Here is a 20,115-nt window from a genome sequence, read left to right on the forward strand (position 1 = left end):
GGGGCAGGGGCGTCTTGCCCCCATTCTGCTGGAGTGGACTGAAGGGAGGGGGCTGCGGTCAGCAAACGAGTCACTGGGGGTCCAGGGCCAGTGGGCCTGTGAAATTCCTGACTACAGCGGAGCCACCCTCTCCTCCATCTGTCTGACCGTGGGGACAGCAGCTCTCCCTGGGGGACAAGCTGGCCTGGGGGGCCACTGCCCGACTGTGGGAGAACTTGGGGAGGTAGAATTCACACCTGGGAGCATTTTCACTGGGTGTCCAACAGACAGGAGCCTCCCCAGGAAAGAGCAACAAAGAAGGTCCCTAACTCAGCTGGCTTGTCGGCTCCTGGAGAAATGGCCTCCCAGGCTCCCGGGGTCCTGTGGGTGGTCACCCTCTGGGTGACACGGAGGCTGGGCGGGAGGCGAGGGGCAGGAGCAGAGGCCACACCAACAGAGCCGGCTGCGGGGAAGCAGGACAGACTCGGCCCTCCCAGGCCGTGCGCACTTAGGCTTCTCCACCTCTCTGGGCCTCAGTCACCATATCAATGAAATGGGGGTGAGAAAAAAATACCGAGAAGGCAAAGCACCTGGCACAGCCCCTGCTCAGAGCTCCTCGGGCAGAGCTAGTGATGACTTGGGGGAAGGGGCAGGGACTGGGAAGGGACCTGAGAACAAAGACAGCGCCAGACTACCCCCCCAGCTGCCTGGAAGCGGGCTCACGCCCTTTACTGGCCCCTCCCCTGGGAGCTTGGCTGAAGTGTCAGACCTGGAAATATCGTTGCCTCATTGGGTATTCGAGGGTTAATCATGGGGAGTGGACAGAACGGGGTATTTAACTAACTGAGGACGTGACCGGGAGATCAGAGGGGGCCACTCACTTCCTTTTCCTGCAGCTTGGCTTCTCGGTCCCAGTTCCCCTCCCCCTCCCCCGCGATGAAGCCTCCCCCTCTTCTGACCATCCTTTGCCTCCTGGGTAAGTGACCTTTGTGACCTTCACCTCTCCGCTGACCCAGCTGGGAGCCTCTGAGCCTGGCCTTGGGGAGGGTGTGGTGGGTCAGCTGATCCCAGTTCTACTTGAACTCACTGACCATCGGTGGGCGGGTGGGGAGAAGGATGCAGCCCAGGGGGGCTGGGGGTTAGAGAAAGGGGCTGGCGGGGACCCCAGACAACACACACAGCTTCCAACCACCCACACTCCATCCCCCACCCTAGCTTCCCTTTTGGGAGGATCTGGAGGCACTGGGGGAAGTCCAGGTGGTTAGGAGACATGGTGGGAACAGGGTGCTTCCGGGGCGTGGGACTGACACCTGGGGAGATAGATGGGCAGGACCCGCTCGGAGACATTTGGGAAATGGGGCGGGGGGTGTTCTGGGAGATGGTACAGGAGAGTGGGGGGGATCGGGTGCCCTGACGTGAGGGAGGACGAGGGGTTCAGGGTGCAATGGGTGTCCCGGAGACATCATCACTGACCAGCGTCACTGGTGTTGGGGCGAGGTGGAGACAGGAGGTGACGAGCAGAGACGTGCCTGGACTAGGACTGGAGGGGACCTCAGGGGGCCCTCAGGGATCTGATGGCACCCGCCCGCCTTCCCTGCAGTGGCCCTGGCTGGCGGGAACCTGGTCCAGTTCGGGGTGATGATCGAGAGGGTCACAGGGAAGTCAGCGCTGCAGTACACGGACTACGGCTGCTACTGCGGCATCGGCGGCTCCCACTGGCCCGTGGACGAGACAGACTGGTGAGCACGGTGGGGCAGGGCCTGCCTGGTGGGTAGAGGAGCTGAGGCCAAATGCCCTGTGTGGGCCACCTCCCCTCTGAACCCCCAGACAGTCCCTGGTGGCCCTTCCAGGTGCTGCCACGCCCATGACTGCTGCTATGGGCGTCTGGAGAAGCAGGGCTGCGAGCCCAAGCTGGAGAGGTACCTTTTCTCTGCCAACAGGCGCAGCGTCCTCTGTGGTGAGTGGACAGCCCTAGGTGCCCCAGATGCTGGGGAGGGGGGCCAGTGTCAGATGGAACCCCTCCTGAGGGTGACCCCTCAGCCAGGCCCTGGGCTGGAGGGGTGGGGTCTTCCGTCATCACGGACTTGGGGACAGGCGTGTCCATCAGCCAGAGATGTTTACCCGGCACCCCATCTATCTAGAGACCCCCAGGACCCGGGCACCTCGTCCCACCTGGAGGCCTCCCAGCTCCAGTCTCTGGGGAAAGGAGCCAAGGGGCAGAGCTGAGCCAGGTGCCGGAGGAGCCGCACTCACGCACCCTCCCCGGCCTGGGAGGCAGCTACCAGTGCGATCCCAGGGCAGAGCATGCTGGAGCTTTGATTTGGGACAGCGAACCACATTCCCAAAGGCTGACCCCACCCCCCCATCCCACGGGGCTGCCAGGCTAGGCCCATTTGCTCAGCTTTGCCAGGTTCAATGCTCACTTGGACCAACTAGCTTTCCTCTGGTCCGGGCCCTGGGAAGCAGCCCAAACCAAGTGAGAACGAGCAGGGCTTCATGCAGCCCTGTTCCCCAGGGAGCCCAGACCAGATAACCAGGGGCATCTGGAGGGCGAGCAGGCCCAGTGGGGGCACAAGGAAGGGCCGGGAGGGTCACAGAAAACTCAGCTCAGATCTCCAAGGTCTGCCCTGGGGGAGGGCAGAGCCAGGACCAGAACCAGGGGACAGATTTGGCCCGGTTCCTTGCTCCTGCAGCCAACTACTCGGCAAGGCCACTTTGTCAGGAGTGAGCCCCCCTCACTGGGGGTTCAAGCAAGGCTGGATGGCCACCTGTCAGGACAGTGCCAGGAGGTGTCAGGTGGGTATGGACACAGGCTTGGGGCTTCACCTTACACACTGTGTGGCTTCGGGGGCACAAGGGAGCCCCTCGAAAGCCTCTGCCTCCTCCTCTGTAACAAGCAGATAATCGCGCTCACTTGCCAGCCTTAGTCCAGCCCCAAGCAGGAGCCACCCTAAGGACTGGCGCCTCTTCCAACACTGAGTTTTGCCGAAATAGCAGCCAGGGCGGAACCCGGATGGGACATGGAGACTGACCTTCTAGGGGAAAAGAGCCCGGGCATCGCTGAGCTGCGAGACGTATTCCTGGGGACAGAAAGGAGCCAGAGCTCCTCGGGTGGACAGGCAGTGAGGGACGAGGGGGCTTTGGGCCCCGGTGCCTGATGCCAGTTCTGGTCCCCTGGCTGGGTGTGGGTGCACACATGGAGGGGGATGGTGAAGGTAAATACCAGAAAGACGGGCTCCGTCCACTCCTGGGGAGAGCACTGGGCCCCAGTTTCATTCCCAACAGCCTCCAGCGGGCACAGGCAGCTCTGGGCCCACACAGGCCACCTGGGATCGGGTCACCGTCATCTCATGACTTTCCTCTCTGCTAGATGGCTGCAGTCGGCTGTCAGCCACGCTTCACAGGGGTCAGGGGCTGCTGCCCCCACTTCCCAGGGCGGGGGAAGGGAGGTGTAGAGAGCTAGGGACAGACCAGCGCTCGGAGGCGGGGGGGGGGGGGGGGGGGGGGGGGACGCTCTCACAGCCATGCAGCACCCGGGCCCCAGCGGGCCCTCCTGTGTTCCGCCCTGTCCTTACCCATCCCCGAGACACCCCCCATATGAGAAGAGCTTCCAGCAGAACGGAGGGGGCGAGCGCGTGGCCCTGAATCGGGCCCTTGTGTGCGTGTGTGTGTGTGTGTGTGTGAGTGTGCAGGAGCCAGAGCCTCTGGTCCCATCGGCAGGCGGAACTGACTGGCCTTGTCCCACCAGCAGGCAGAACTGCCTGCCAGCGACAGACCTGCGAGTGTGACAAGACGGCTGCTCTCTGCTTTCGCCAAAACCTGGGCACCTACAACCGCAAATATGCCCACTACCCCAACAAGCTGTGCACGGGGCCCACCCCGCCCTGCTGAGGCTGTGCCCCACCTCCTCCCTGTGGCCTTCTGAGGCCCCCACCTCCAGCTGCTGTAGCCCCAGGCCTGGGGAACACGTGCACCAAGACCGTGCTTCTGAAAAATCTCTGACCTGCAAACCCATCCCTCCCTGAGAACACCCGGACTGTGGCCGGGACCACCATGGGCCTCCCAGGCCGTGTTGCCCTGAGGGAGAGCCACGCCCTGGCCCCTCCAGCCTAGAAGACTGTGTATCCCACCCCTGGAATCTCAGTTCCCTCTTCTGAATAAATGAATAATGCTTTCCATCCTTCTAATATTCTCTGATTCTATCATTCATTAACATACAGTTTCGTTCACTCATTTAATCATTCATTCATTTTTGGGGAGCACCTCCAGGTGCCATCGTGGAGCTGAGCACTGGGGGACAGCAGGAACAAATCCGACAGGGGTGGCCCCATGTGCAGTTCCAACATTCTGTCCTTTTGATTTCCCATTATAGTAAGTTTTTGTGATCCTTTTTCTAATAGTCTACCTTCTTATCCAAGACAATAGTGGCAACCTCTGGCCATGTGGCAGGTCGTAGAGGCATGGAAAATACTGTCTCCACCCTCATCAGGCTTCATTCATGTCCCTCCCATTAGCAGACAGGCTGAGAGTCAAAAGAAACTCTCAAATCATCTTATCCAAATTCCTCTTTTGCCTGACAGGCATCCGGGGGCCAGAGAGGGGAGGTTCTAGCTGAAGGGTCCTCACTTCCAGGCCAGTGCACCTTCTGTTCCTCCTGGGTCGGTATCAGCTACTGCACTCGACCCTCTGGTTGTCCTCTTGGACAGACCAGACTGCTCTGGCCACACCAGGCTCCCGATAAAGGGAGGGAAGAAAAAAAGATTTGAACACCATGGGGCTGACTCTGGCGGCATGAAGCATTTAATTTTAATGCATCAAAGGATTCTCCCCAGGTAGCAAGCAGCCTGTCCTGGAAGCAATGTGCTTTGGCAGATTCTACTCCTAGAGATGGATAGACGGCCTCCACTCTCTAGAACATGCTGATAAAGCCTTGCAGGATTGGGGTGAGCCCATTCCATGAGATAAAGGATGCAGAAAGGCATTTCACAGGACAATGCTCACTGTGGACATGCCATAGAATGAAGAAATCGAAGGATGGTCGCCATATGCTTTAAAAGGTGACTGCGTTCTGTGCTAGCAAAAGGAGGGAGCAGGTGTGCCGGCTTTACTCAATAAAGAACCACCAGAAGGTCGGTGTTAAAGCAAAAATGGGTTGCCTGGGGAAGAGCCCGATTGTTGAGAAGTGGTCTTGAGGCGCCCTCTGGTGGCCATTTTATTCAGGCTCCTTGAAGGAAACCCAGATTTGCGTTAAACCTGGATTTGCCTTCACAGAAATGGGGGCAAAGTGTGCTTCTGAGCGAGTGAAATCAGTCGCCTTGCATTTTCAATAATAAACATGCTAAGAAATAACCAAGTAAGTCCTTTCAACCACCTGAGAGTGATGGGGCTGCTGCATAAATGAGAAACTTGGGGAGAGATGGAGCAAGGTCATGTTCCAGGTGGGCTGATGGGTGTGCGGTTTCCATGAGGCGAGGGCCTGGTGACCCAGCAGCTGTGTAACCGCCCGGCAGAGTGAAAACGGAACTGGAGAGCAAGACTTCAGGACACCTGCCCTGACCTGACCACAGACCAGGTCGTCCGTACCCTGTGCCTTCCCAGGGATCAGTACCTGGGTGGTGAATGCGTCAAAGGGTCTGTGTAAATTCCCTGTGTGTGTTTGTGTGTCTGTAGTACGTGCACTTGGTTTCCTGCTGCAGACTTGTAGAAAGGACTGAGAAAATGAAACCGAGCCCTGAACTGAGGGCAGAGGGTCCAGGGCCAGAGCCTCCACTCTGCCACTCAGCAGCAGGGCCTCTGTTCAGCGGAGCGGCGGCCACGGCAGTGGTGGCAGCAGCAGGCTTGTTAGAAGTGCAGACCCCAGACCTGACCCCAGACCTGCTGAGGCAGGATCTACAGGTGAACAAGACCCCCCGAGCGGTTCGTGAACACACGAAGATCTAAAAAGCACCAACATGAACACACCCTCAGCTTCTGCCTTTGCGGCACAGTGCATTTCCCTGGCAGGTTGACTGCGGCAAGGCTTGAATGAGGCGGCGTGTGTGAAGGACACAAAATAGTGCCCAGCACGTAGTATGCATTCGTGGTCTGTGAAAGAATGAATGTCCTAATAACCACATTAGTTGGCATCTATTCGGCATGTGGCGTTCACGGGGCACTAAGGATGTCTTAATTCAATGAAAGAAAGAGAAGAAAGGAGGGACAGAGGGAGGGGAGGAAGGAGGGAGGGAGGGAAGGAAGGACACGGGCTACATCAGTGCTGGAGAAGGGACTTCGTTGCCTGTTCAGAGCTTGCCCCTCCAATTCTGACAACGGGATGTGGATTGGTAGTGTCTCCCCCTCCCCAACACTTAGCCCCTAACAAAGGCTATTAACAAGGTACTCTGTTAAATAACTTGCCGAGTGAACGGATAGCAATCACACTGGCATTCCTGAGCTAATGAGTCCGGTCATGATTCCATGGACATCTGCCTGCTCCTTCGGGGTTCTCTGCAGCGTGTCCACTGGAGAACTGAATACCGTGTTCAAGTCCTTTCTTTGCCTCAATGGGCTTTTCTACAAACTGCTCCCAGCTCCTTGATGAATGCTAAGAGGGAGACAGATCAGATGCATCCCACCAGCAGACAGACATCTGTTGGGGACCACTCTGAGTGGTTTCGGAGACTGCAGCCCCAAGACAGCAGGCTCTGAAAGGGGCTAGTAAGTCTCCTTGGAAAACCAGGTAACGCAGGTGGCAGGTATGACCCAACTCACACCAAGGGTTCCCGTGGAAATCAGGGCTGATCAACATGTTGTAGCCTTTCAGGCCTGCTCTGCTTTGCTTTGTATGGTCCTGGTGATATAAACCAGATGTTTAAGTTCAAGGCATAAGGACTTAACCCCTTATCTCATGAAACACGTCTTAAAGACCCTCTGGTGTCAGCACGACTCACAGACCCTGACCTATGACAAATCTGTGTTCCTTCAATTGTCATCTGTAGATAACACCTGTTTCTGTACGACTGTAGCCTTTTCGACATTATGAGCTTTGCATGTATGCTGTGTACACCCACACATACCGTTCCTGATAGGAGCATTTGGGAGGACTCGGGGTGTTCCCCACCAGGGGGAATCATCACCCCCTCTCCCACCAGAGCAGCAAGATTGTGTCCGGGACGATCTATCCTCATCCTCAGCGGACGGGAGACTCCTGCTGGACGGAGTAACTCCCCCAGACACCCGCAGCGATCCACGCAGCCCGGGTTGGAGTTTCAGAGCCCGAGGCTCTGCAGCCGTCCATTCTCCACACGGTGTCCATCCCTGTCCGGTCAGCCGAGGCCACCTTCATCTCCCCACAGCCTGACATCCACCCTGTCGCTCCTCTGCCCCCTGAACCATCACCGGCTCCCCCCTGCCCGCCAATCCCTGCTGTTCAAGCTCGGTGTGCCCTGCTCTTCCAGCCATGTGCACCGAGCTAATTCCCTGTGTGCCTCCCCCCGCCCTGAACGTGCCACCGCCTTCCGGCCGCCACACCTCTGCGCAGCAGCTCCCTTCCACCCAGAGGCTTCCCTGTCCACGGGCTGCTCCTCCCCGTGTTCGCGTCCACATGGCCTACGGCAGATCCCAAATGCCACCTTTCCCGTGGTGCTTTTCCACCCGAGGCAGGTTTCACCCTCCTCCGAACGGCTGGGCAATGTGTTTATACCCGTTATTCGGCTTCCTGTCCGGGCTTCCTACATGGTGGATTGTCCTGGGTTCCAATCTAGGACCTTGGCTGAGTTAGTTATTCCCTCATGTGTTGTATGGGGGTAGAACCATCAGCCCGCAGGGTGATTTTAAGGTTTAATGAGACAACTTATTCAAAGTCGCTGGAGCTCTGGAGAAGCTGCATCTAGACGAGGCTACTTATTTTTGCCTATCCCACCTGCAGTAAACTATTAAAAAAAAGAAAGAAATCTGTCCCAGCGAATCCATGGACATACCACTAGAACTGTTTTAGGGAAGTGGCACCATACATATGACAAATATTATGCTAATTTACTTAAATAGCCCCTTGACTCACTGCTCCTGAGTGCTCACTTCTGTTAAGTGGACTCGTTTGAAAATCATTAACCTTCAGTGCCCTGAGCTGATGTCCCTGAGAGGCTGAGGTGGAGGCGGAACCGGCTGGGGAGAGTCCGTAGCATTTTTCCTAGAGGGCGTCTACCTGTGACTGTGCCAAGGTCAAAAGGCACACACAGACCAGCGGCTGATGTGGAAATGCAGCCAGGGCAGACTAAGTTCGCTTGACCTTTGCAGTTCACTCAGGACGAGCATCGTCTTCCAGCAGCACAAGGCACGTGACTGGCGTTCGTAGTTCAGTCTCTCTAAACGAACCGCATGTCCTCAACCGTCCTGAACACCCGGGACGGCACACTCGAGGGTCCTTTGTGCTGGTCCTTCCAAATGGCTCAGCTCCCCACCTCCATGTCCCGCCTCCCCTCCCATTCCTGGTCCCATCGCTTCCGCCCCCAAGGCGTCCTTGAGCGCTCTTTGAACACACAGGCCCCCCTGCAGTACCTTCTTCAGGGCTCGTGTTCTCCCCACTTTCACTCTGGGACTGGACACTGTTGAGGTCCACTTCTGACTCATGCCCAGGAAAAAGGACCCCCACACAGTACAGGTTCAGTAAACGTGGGTGGGGGAAGTTCCTGGGTGACTGAGTGGGTGAATAAACTAAATAAAAATGGACTATCTTGAGATACTGAAGTCCCTCGACCACAGGGAGATCTGGACAAGTTTTTCCAAAGTGAGCAGTTCTGCCTTCTGCCAGGCCAGAGGCAATAAAGCCTTTACAACCAAAGCAGTGCTCAGTGTCTGCCTCACCACGGCCCAAGGGCGCCCCAGCCGGAGCCATCCTGGAGCTATTTTATGGCATTTCAATTGTACCTCAAGGTACTGAGGACAAAATTAGGAGTGGGAGCCTCAAGTTGCAAAGCCAAGCCAAGGCCAGGCCTGGCAAAACCAATCTTGACCTCAGATTGACCCGACCCCTGGTGTGGGCTGGGCCACGCCTCCCCTTCCCTCTTCGAGGGCCTCTTCTAGCTGAGTCACCGCTGTCCCTGTGTGTCTGGTGGAGTGTGCCCTCCCAGGATGGGGTCAAACTCTCAGAGTTCCACAGAAAGCCCAAAGTGGCAGCCAGAGAGCTGCTCCTGACTTCTCTGCCCCAAATGGTCAGAGGTGCTCTTAGACACCGAGCAGGAACCCTGAGGGTCCAGGCCCTGGGGACGGCTCTGCCAGTGCGCACTCACCTGCCCTGACACTCCAACTGCCGCTTCATCTGGGCAGGACCCCGTGCGTGCGCCTGTGCACCGAGACACCCCTCCGTGAGGACACGCCTTCCGAGCAAGGTCTCCGAAGAGGACGCTTCGCAGGAGGTGCTCGCAGACTCCTGCGCTCCAGCAGCGAGTGATCGGCGGACACAAACAACCTGCCCTCTGTCTTTAATCTAGAGTTTATTGGTGTGCAGTGAATTTTCCATAGATAAAGTGGCACATCTTTGCAGCATCTATTGCACCAAGTATTGAAGATTGAAAACACAATGAAAGAAACATTTGGTTTTGAAAACACTGCAAATAGCCAAGTACAGTACTTTGGTAAATAAAAAACGAAACGGTTCGGACTAACACAGGCTGTGGGAAGCAGCAAACAGCCTAGAGGAAATGGACTGTGGGCACCAGGCAACGGCCCCGCTTCTCCCGTCGAGCTCCAGGGGTAAGGCTTGCCGGGTCCGTGGGCCATGACCCCACGGAGGTCTTACATTTATCTCCAGACTGAAGCGAGAACAAGTATAGTGCAATTAGAAAAGAGAGAAAGTTCCTGAGCCTGCGAGGCCCGCACTGCCCACAGACACGCACGCCCCCCTCCACGAAGGGGCCTGACGCCCCCCACACGTCGGCCTCAGGAAGAGGAACACGGAGGTTTGAAGTCCTGGCTCTTTTCTTCTCCCTGAGCTCAGTGCTGGTGGAAGATGCTGGAAGGGTAGCATCTAGGGGAAATGGACAAGGAGGGTGGGAAGGCGTGAGGAGCCCCACACCAGTGCTCCTCAAGTTTTGGTCGAGGGACCCGCCAGGCTGAGGCCTGTGACTGGCCGTGGACGGCTGGCAGCGGCGCCCGCTGGACGCAGACGTGCAGAGGGCTGGGCAGGGCCCGGAGGTTCTGTTCAGAGATCACGGCTTCCCCGACTGCCGGCCCGGTGAGCGGAAGCAGCTCTGTGCGCTGGGTGTGTCCTGCTTAAATGCAGTCACCGTGCAGAAGCCGTGCTTTTCCTGAAGTGCAGTCTTTGCCGGCACCGCCGTCTTCCCCAGTTTCCCTGCGAGGGTGCTACAGAGTACTTTAGTGGGGGGACAGCGAGACTCTAGAAAGCAACCCCTTGGGGAGAATGGGTGAGAGCCTAAGGGCTCTCCAGGGACGGCACCCTGGGACAGACCACGAGCCAGGCTCCGGCGCTGCACTGTGACTGGCGCTATCTCCACTTCGCCTCCTCCAAGAGGAGATGGTGGGGGACCTGCTCTAACTTAAAAATGCCATCTGGATCTCCAACTCAACATCAGGGGAAAAACACGATCCACTGGAAAACACACCTCGGAAGCAGCACCACCCCCTCATGACCCGGGACCTCGGACGGGAGGCCCAGGTTTCAGCCAAGCCTGTTCGGAAAGCCAAGACGGCCGGGTCGGCGGGTCGGCGGGTCGGCGGGTCCGAGACTGATGAACAGAAAGGCCGCACCGGGCCCTGGGCCTGAAGGTCTGCTTCAGAGGCCCAAGGTGACGAAGGCACCGAGCTGTGCACCCACCCAGGGTAGGGGCCAGAGAGGCCCCCTCCCCATCCGCCCCCAGGCCCCGCGTGACCGCGCCAGCCCTTACAGGGAGTCCAGTTTCCTTTCGCCGACTGAATGTCCGGGCTGCACACTGCACAGAGGTAACTGATCGCATCCTGTGTCCGCCCAGAAAAACCCAGACGGAGTCTCGAGTTTCTCCAAAAGAGAGCAACTGCAGGTGGACGACAGGGACCCACTGGAGTGCGGTCCGATGCCAGAGTCCGTCTGACCCCTGCTTCCTGCATGAGCAGCTCTCCCGCGGGGCCCGGCCCCGCCCGCCCCGACCGTACCGGTTCACGCTGTAAGGCTCCCTAGGGAAATGGGGCATTTTAAACTACCCACCACGCAAAGGCTCCCTCGAAGCCCAGCACCAAGCGCCCCACGAGGGAGATCCCACTTTGCAAGGCCTCAGATCCGAGACGGGTTTGGAGGTGTCTTCAGAGCTTAAAAAGAAACTACGGACAACCTCGGCCGACACCGAAGGTCCCCTCCCGCTCACCGGTGCCGAAAGCACGTGTCCGACGTATGGAGAAGTCAGAGGTGCGCACTCTCTCTACTGCCTCCTGGTGGCACCGCCGCTGCCTGGAGGCTGCGGTTCCACGTTGTTCTAATTCACCCACCTCCACAGTACAGCGCTGTTGCCACTACAACTTTGTTTCTTGTTTTGACTTTTTAAAAAAATCTTTTTTTGATTCATAAAACCTTATGTACAGTTTCTAAGTCTACTAAGCAGCTAGGGCTCGCCGCCCCGCCCCTTCTCCTAGCCTCACTGAAGGCTGCTGGGAAGCCCCGCGTAGCAGCCCAGACGGAACAGAGGTTAGGAGAGACCCACTTCCTGACGGGAGCCCACGCAGGCAGCTCTCCCGGGGGCGCCTCACTGACGGCCGCACAGCCTCCCTTCCGCTGCCCGTGAGGTGGTTTTCAAGTGACTCTGAAGGCAACTGAGTACAGACTCCACCCACCTCACTCTTCAGGGAAACTGAGGCGGGGAAGTCTATATTCGAACCCTTAGCTGGAAGACATAGCTGAAGGGGGACAGACACGTACAGATCCTTGATGGTTAACGTACTCAACACGGACCGGGGACAGCCAGAAAACTACAAAACAGTAATGAGAGAACATTACTGCAACCAGTTGATTAGTTGTTAAAACCCACTGCTATTTACCCCAGAAATGTTGGAGCCTGTTACCAGATTTAGATAATGTATATAAATAAATGTGCCCAATATTCTTTATTAACTGTTTAGCAGCTTCTACAACTTCTAAAACCTGCTAGGGCCAAGGCCACCTTCACTAACGAAGCAAATAAAGTGATTCCGCCACTTCTGACAATGGGTCTCCCTTAAGCTCCTTCTGACTCCAAATTCTCCTGAATTCCTGGCACACCATCTTGGTCTTCGGGGAGGATCCGGCCTCCCGCACGCTCCCCGCCCCCGTGGAGACAGTGAGGCGCTGGAGACCCTGCACCTGTCTGCACCGAGCCCTAGCGCCTCTCAAAGTCCGGACTCCGCAAACTGCGAGGAGAGAACGCTCTGCAGTTCCCCGACCTGCCGACGGCACAGTGTGTTGTGCCAGAAGATGCCCAAACTACAATGTCCTGGGAGCGACTCCTAGAGGCGACTGATACTCCAACTCCAAAAAGGCACCAAAGAAAAAAAAGTAAAACACATCATTAAACCAAAGAAAGCAAACCGCCTACTGGCAGCCAGGCCGACGAACCCGGGCGGCCCAGACGCAGCCCGCCGCGACATCAACACCTTCTCGGCTCCCCTTCGCCCAACTCTGAAACCCGAGGAGGCGAAGGCAACATTTACCTTTTCATCAGCGTATCTTACCTAAGTACTGGGTCCCCAAAAGGTACAGACTATGCAAGACTGGCCACTTCAGACATTCCAGTTTTCGGGGCCACATCCACCTAACTCCTCTTAGGAACGACAGACCGCCACCGCCCAGATCCCTGCCGCAGAACTGCACCCTGCCGGGCACGTTCTCTGCCCTGCGGGTCCGCCCTAACTCCCCGACACGTTGATGTGGCCCTAGGGAGCTTTCCCAACATCAGAAGCCCAGACAGAGCTTAAACAGAAACAAAGGCAGCACTTTACGGTTCACTTTCACAACACACACAAAAACTTAGCAACAGGTCAAGTTACCTTTTATTTCTCTGAAGGCATCTAAGTCTAGAAAAATGGGGAAGAAAATAGTTACAATGTGAAGATGAACAACCTTAGATATTCTTCCAGATATTCTCCCTACAAAACCAGGTAACTCTTGAGCCTCTTCCTAGGCAAACACTCGAGAGTAGCCTCGACCTGCCCCACTCAGCCTTCCACGCTGCCAGAACCCAACTCCACCAGAAGCAGCAGCGGGCCGCCGCCCTGGCACGAGCACCAAGTCTCAACAACACCGCGCCTTCCCTGCAGAGCCCGGGCCTCTCCGACGGGCAGGCGCATGACTCGGGCAGGCGCATGACTCGCGTGGCTGCAGTGTGAACGAACCACCGCACCTGCGGAGTCGGGAAGGACAGACACCTGGTGTGAGTCCCGTCCGGGCCGCAGGCCACGCCCTGGCTCCCGGAACCTGGGGAGAGCAGAGCACATCTTGGAAGTGTTTTCTGACTAATGTGGGTTAAAAGAAAAGTAAACCTAGACATGTTCCTGAGTTGGAGATGGTACAGACGATCCTGTATGTTAATATATCTGTCCAAAACTGAAAGAGAAACAAAAGGAACTTGTCATTCTGAATTTCCTACAATTCGTCTAAACTACTTCACGAACAATTACAGCAAAACTCACCCCAAAGCTGAAGGAAAGATCCCAGGGTCACTGAACTCTGGTTTCCAGCATTTTCAGAGCAAATGGAGTCACACCCACAAGGTTTTTCCTGATCTAGCAACCCACCCTAAAACTCAACATTTTAAGAACAGAACACGAACGGCTTCACTGGACTTCCGTTAAATTACACACGTCACTAATGAAACCCGAACGAAACGGGCAGCGCACGGACACCAACTCGGGGCGCAGGCCCCCGTGCGGTTCTTCGGGCTGTCGCAGGGACACGGCCTCCCCAGGGAGTCTGGTGCCCTCAGGTGCCTTCCATCACTTCTCCCAACGCCCGGCCGGCCGGGGTGAGTCAGATGTTGAGCGCGGCGAAGGTCTTCACCAAGGTGACCTGCGCACTTGCCTCCGCCTCGCTCCTGTTACTGTCCCTATGGCCACCCCTGCCCTCCAGGGCTTTGTGACGGTGCCTCTCCTCCTGTCGCTTCTTCTTCTCCAGACGCTGCTGCTCTCTCCGCTGCCGACTGGAGACCTGAAAGACAAGACCTCGGGTGAGGCGCCCGCCGGCTGGGTCAGGCTGGGGGCCATGGGGCTGACGGAGGCACAGAGCAGGGGCCACCTCACACCAAGACCAGGATCGAGAAACCCCACCAAAGAGAGCAAACGTGACGTGGTTTCCATTACTGCTCAAATTTCCATTTAAATGTACATCCCATCCCCTTGTGAGCTAGCAAACAAAATCAATTCCATTCTCCTCACAAACCAATTCAAAATGATACAAAAAATGTTAACCCGAGGCCAGCAAGAGGTAACCCTCAAGCAGGCCAGAGGGCACCTTTCTCTACAAAATGGAATGCCCCAGGTTAGAGCTAACGGACTCCAGAAACTCACTGCACTTTTGCCTCCACCTGTGGCTTTTTACATCAGGTTGCATTTTGAGCTCTGAACTTCTTGGTGAAAGTCTTTAAAACAGCATCATAAACTACTTGTAGGCATCGGGGGTGGTGGGAAGAATGCATCTTTCTGGGAAGCACTTGACAATTTACCAAAAAGCCTTAAAAAAAATAAATATCCATGCCCTTTAACCTATCAAGTCTTCTCCTGGGACTTTAGCCAAGAAAGTAATGCAAAATACAGATTTATACAAATAAATGCTGCAGGTGTTCACTGCGCATGGTAACTAATGGGACTGTGTAGCCCTGGCCGAGCGGCTCTGCTGGCTGGAGCGTCGTCCCACACACGGAAAGGCTGAAGATTTGATCCTGGTCGGAGCGGGTACAGGAGGCAACTGATCGATGTTTCTCTCTTTCTCCTTTCCTGCCTCTCTAAAATCTTTTTTTTAATGGGGTTTTACAGCACAAATTAACACGGAAGCAACCGTGCCCACAGGAACGCCGGGTGGGAAAGGCGAGTGAGTGTGCGCCCACAAAGTTCAGTTCCACTTCTGGTCGTCACTGCGCGCACCACGCAGGAGGGGCCTTCGTTCTGCTTCCTGCCATCCCTTATGCACTCCCCATATTTTCCACAACTGCCGCTTTATAAATCAAAAGAAAATTACGCACTAGAACGAGCCCAAGTCCCCACCACTGCCACCGAATTACAGCAGCCACCATGCACCCTTGTAACCCCACCTTCCGTACCTTTGGGAGCTGGTTTTTATTTGCTCTGTTCTCTTCACTAGGGCTGGCCCGCACCTTATTGTTGTCAGTCCTGCCTTCATTTAAGCCCTGATTTCCAAAGATCCTGGTGCCACTGCCACCCGCCTCCCATAAAGGACCACTCTGCTTCGGCACTCGGCCACTGGACTCAAGGTTCTCCTCTGCATCTTCCAAAGAAAGATATTTTATTAAAATTGAGAACCAAAAATAGTTACACAAATCAACTCCTATTAAGTGACTCCAAAATTACCTGGGTCCCTAGTTCACAATCATCTGGAGAGCAAGTTTCCTTGAGGCAATTCTACTATCAAATTAATACAGCAGGGAACATAGGGGGAAAGTTTTGATAAAATTTGGAAATTTATAAGTAACCTGTTGCCCAGCCTCATCATCAGCTTCCTACAAGCAGACTGTTTTGTTTCATTAGATAAACCACTTTTTAACATGAACATTTAGGGGGAAATCTTTCATTTGCACCCCAAACCAGAAAAGAAAACAGGATGTAAAGCTTTGCTACAGTACAGTAGCCACCAGTTACACGTGACCATTCCAAGTCAGATAAAACTTAAATCGTGGTCCCTCCGCCTCTCGGAGCCGCACGCCCAGCACTCAGCACACTGGGTGGCACAGATCCTGGACGGGGGTGCTTTACAGTCACATGTGAAGGCCAGTGTCGCTCCCTAGGACGGCACGGCAAACGTATGAAGCAGGTGACAGCGTGCCCCGTCACACGGAAAACTACAACGCCAGGAACAGCATCTGCCAATAGGTACTGGAATCATTTTCAATAAATGACTCAAGAAAACTGTTAAGACATCACATCTTTCTTCCTTCCCCTGTGTCACAAAACTAAACTCAGTTCAAGTAAAAATAATTCTGGATTATTACCAGAATTGCAGATGCTAGTAATCTAAATATTTCAATCGGAACAACACGGTATTTTTCTCTCCATCCGATTTTAGTTATCTTTTTTATTTTATAAAGAAATCTTATTTCTAAAAGGATAAAGTCTCCCCTGACACTCTCTGCCCCTCCCAAACTGGGTCCGGCAGCCTGCACACCCCGGCAGCCTGGCCCGCGACTCTGCCAGGCGTCGGTGGTGCCGGTCAGGCACTGGTCTCCATCCCCGCCTCACTCCCCTGGGGCAGGACCACCACCCAGGAAGCAGCCTGCACAGAAAGTGCTCAGTAAACAACTGCTAAATGCATACGTAAAAGGGCAGTACAGTTACCTCCTGTGACTTGATTAAAAATAAATATTTGGAAAATCACTGACACAAAATACACCGATCATCATTTTGAAAGCTTATAAATATCAATCATGGACTTACTATTTCTCTTCCCCTGGTTCATCTGAAGCATGGCAATTATTGCGGATTCAATATTATAATTTTCAGCTTCCAGGTTCTGGACTATCAAATTAAAATCCTATCCAAAAAACAAAGAAACACTTAAAGACTCTGGAAATATTTTTCTACCTTTACTGCCATAATTTGATCAACAAAATGATGTAATAGTGATAATTGAGACATTTCAAGACCTTTTCCATTTAAAAAATGTTGATTTTCAATAAAGTTGGCCACGTGAATAACCGGTTAATATAAATAAATGCAAACCACTCCTGCTCTTCCCTTTATAAAAAGATTTTTTTATAAAATGCTTTTACTTGTACAAACATCAGAAAAAAACCCCACATGCTTCCCCGGGCTTTTGAGCAGTATTGGGTAAGTCCACAGACCAGAGAGAAGTGGATCAACAGCGCCCATTAAGGTGCATCCCACAACCTCACGAAACCACAAACACCGCGGGCCTCTCCGGGCCACGGGGCGTGGGCACGCGCCGCAGACGTGCAGGCGGACTAGGCGCGGCAGCGCTGGTCCGAGGCCGGGGTCGCTGCGGGGTCGCTGCGGGGCCACTGCGGGGCAGAAATACTAACTGAGCAGCCGGTTGCACTGCACACTTTCTGGACAGCATCCTCCACTTCATCCTGCAGGTCGTCGTCCAAGTCGATCCCCTTTGTCTTGATCTTTTCTCTTTTGTTTGATTCATCTTGATGAAGTATCTGAAACTAAAAGAAATTTTAGGAGTAATCATCATGGAACTCCTGTAAGCTACGTTCAAATTCTTCAACTAAGGAAGACACTCTAATCTCAGAAACATTGAAATATACAGGAAAAAGATTCCAGAAACCATCTTAAGAGCTATGACTAGGCTAAATTTCATCCGAGTACTGAGATTTCAGTCCACAACAGAAGTATTAAAGAGAATGGCCCAAGATATGGATCAACTGTTTGGTAAGAATGGCATCAGAGCCGTGGCTGGTATGGCTCAGTGGACTGAGCAACGGCCTGTGAACCAAAGAGTCGCTGGTTCAATTCCCAGTCAGGGCACATGCCTGGGTTGCGGGCCAAGTCCCCAGTTGGGGGCACATGAGAGGCAACCACACACTGATGTTTCTCTCCTCTTTCTCCCTCCTATCCCTTCTGTCTAAAAATAAATAAATAAAATCTTTAAAAAAAAAAACCCAAACCCACGGATTATTAAATAAAGGCAAGTGTCCATAAAAACATCACTGGTTTTTAGCTCCGGGCACCCGCTCTCAACCCGGCTCCTTCGGAGCTGAGACTACAGAAGGAAACAGAGGCCTGGCTCACATCCGTCTGGAGATGGGCGGGAGCCTCGGAGTTGTCATTGATCCTCCGGACGCTGTCGTAGTGCTCTCCGTACCGGTAGGCGATGTGCAACTCCCGCACGCTGCTCTTATCCGTGCCGCGAATCTGGAAGCAGGAGAGGGGAGATGCCCTTGGGGATCTGGATGGCAGAAGCCCCTGGAGAGAACTACCTGGACGGCCCAGGAAGCCCATCAACAGACTCTGTGTGACATGACTGGGAATGATGAGCGGGTGCATCCAGAGCAGTTCTGATCCCTCTTTCTCCCATCCGTGCATGGAAGCTTCGACATGCTTAGTATGGAAGCACATAGAAGCAAGTCCATATGAAAACGCCCATTCGAAACCCAGGGCAGAGTTCGGTGAGGTTAAACAGGCGTCAGTCCCGGGGCACTAGCGCCGCCCTCCGGGCAGAGGCCCTCCTGAGAGGGAAGGCCCCCAGGCGTATGCACACTTGTTGGGCTTGAAGCCTCACTTCCTGCATCACACACACCTATACAGCTCACAGGGACACACACTCCATTTGTACCCAGAAAAAATATGTAGGTTTCAGTGCTCTGTTGTTGTATGAGCCTGCCTGTTACTAATGCAAGAGTTCTTACCCACGACAGTAGCAATCACAGCAGTTTCAATTCCTAAATTTCATAAGATGCTTTACTGGGGTGGGGGAAGACGGGGGAGATCAGTGAATACAGTAGTTCCATTATACAGCAAAGATATTTATTTTAAAATATATACTTTCAATGTTTAGCAATCCATGAAAGACTATAAAATGTATTTGAAAAAATTCTAACTATGCAGAATTATTTTCTACAACTACTTACATAATTAAGAAACAAAAATAAAGCTATGTTGCCAAAGGCAGAAAAAGCAGGCTATGGTCACTCAGATGACACACAGAGTATGTTTCCCTGCAAGAATAGGGTCATTCTGCTGTGTTAACGACAAGGAGCTGGGACAGTGAAGAAGGTAACAGTGTTGCTGGCTCCCAGCCCGCCCTCACCGAGAGCACCACACTACAGACGCCAGCTCTCCCTGCGTCGGCACACCCCGCAACACTGCCCAGAGCACGCACACCCTCGCTGCTTCCCTCCCAGCAAAACTCCTCCCCGGCCCATGGAGTGTCTCATTATTCTGCTGTCATTTTGTTTAAAGGACATTACACCAGACACAAGGGCTATATACTACCATTAAGGTGACCTTCTGGAAGGGCCAGACTGTAAGAGCCAAGTCAGATCGGTGACTGCGGCACTGGGGATGTGCGGAGGGACAGGGAATGCAACAGGACATGAGGACACGTTCAGGGGTAATGGGAATACTTTACATGTTGACAGTGACGGTGGTTACATGACTACATGAGCCCAAAAAATATACGTCTGAGAAGGGCTAATTTTCCAGTTTGTTAACTGTATCTCTATAAACTCACCTTTATTCTTAATAAGCAAAGGTTGTGAATAAACAACTTACACGGGAAAATATGTGCCAGCATGAAAACAGCGAGCAAAAGGCCACCGCTGCCTCTGTCACAGTAACACACAGGGACACAGGAGTGTGTGCCTACATATGCCAGGACATGTCCGAGTGCACGCAGGCGTGTTTGAAGGGTGCATGAAGACACCGTGACACCTGCCTTCCCAGTTACGTATGAATGTGCAGCTTAGAGTGTGTGAGTGACAGGGACACACACTAAAATGTTAACGGTAACCATCTCTAGGGAATGTCGCTCTGCGTGAGTTTTATTTGCGTTTATTGGCTTTTCTGAATTTTCAAATTTTTCTACGATCCATATGTTTGACCTTTCTAATTAAAAAAAAACAAGTTGGAAGTGGAGGAGCAGCGGAGGGGAGGACTGACAAACCCACGCCCCGTGTGCGGGGGCAGGGCTGCGAAGCGCAGGAAGCACCCTGAACGCCAGGAGGAAGACCTTCCACACAGAGCGTTGGGTTTGACAGAGGGAGGTCAGGGCCACCGAGGGTTCCAAAGCGCTTCGCAGCCAGGGAACGAAGGGGAACCACACGGCTCGGCGACGTGCTCTGCCGTCAGCGCGCACGCAGCGCCTGCTGTCAAACCTCAGCTGCTGCCGAGAAACCACGGGAGCCAGGAGCACGGCTGAGCTGACCAGCGGGACGGACCTGACATCCTGGGCCGTGGAGTCAGAACATTCTTTTTAGCAACGGTTATTAGGGTAAATTTGGTCCGTTT

General features: G+C 54.2%; 2 protein-coding genes across 7 annotated transcripts in view; one reads left to right on the top strand and one right to left on the bottom strand.

Annotated features, from left to right (window-relative positions):
* The first annotated feature begins 915 nt into the window (after positions 1–915).
* PLA2G2E (phospholipase A2 group IIE) lies at positions 916–3,870 on the top strand. The gene is made up of 4 exons (XM_037140062.2): positions 916–955; positions 1,580–1,718; positions 1,830–1,936; positions 3,728–3,870. The coding sequence occupies exons 1-4, from the start codon at positions 916–918 to the stop codon at positions 3,868–3,870; spliced, it is 429 nt and encodes a 142-aa protein (XP_036995957.1).
* Positions 3,871–9,438: 5,568 nt separating this feature from the next.
* OTUD3 (OTU deubiquitinase 3) overlaps positions 9,439–20,115 on the bottom strand; it is a 73,581-nt gene continuing 62,904 nt past the window's right edge. For 4 of the 6 annotated variants that reach the window (XM_037140094.2, XM_037140093.2, XM_037140092.2 and 1 more), the window contains 5 exons: positions 17,899–18,021; positions 17,181–17,312; positions 16,576–16,672; positions 15,228–15,412; positions 9,439–14,119 (listed from right to left, as the gene is read on the bottom strand). In XM_037140094.2, the coding sequence (XP_036995989.2) occupies positions 13,943–14,119; positions 15,228–15,412; positions 16,576–16,672; positions 17,181–17,312; positions 17,899–18,021 (714 nt within the window). In that variant the 3' untranslated portion in view covers positions 9,439–13,942. The remainder of the gene's footprint in view (positions 14,120–15,227; positions 15,413–16,575; positions 16,673–17,180; positions 17,313–17,898; positions 18,022–20,115) is intronic. The other 2 variants (XR_005081776.2, XM_037140091.2) reach the window with 2 other exon arrangements.

The sequence above is a fragment of the Artibeus jamaicensis genome, unplaced genomic scaffold (genome assembly GCF_021234435.1).
Source record: "Artibeus jamaicensis isolate MK-2021 breed Jamaican fruit bat unplaced genomic scaffold, CSHL_Jam_final scaffold_847, whole genome shotgun sequence".
In the NCBI taxonomy this organism is placed as follows: Eukaryota; Metazoa; Chordata; class Mammalia; order Chiroptera; family Phyllostomidae; genus Artibeus; species Artibeus jamaicensis.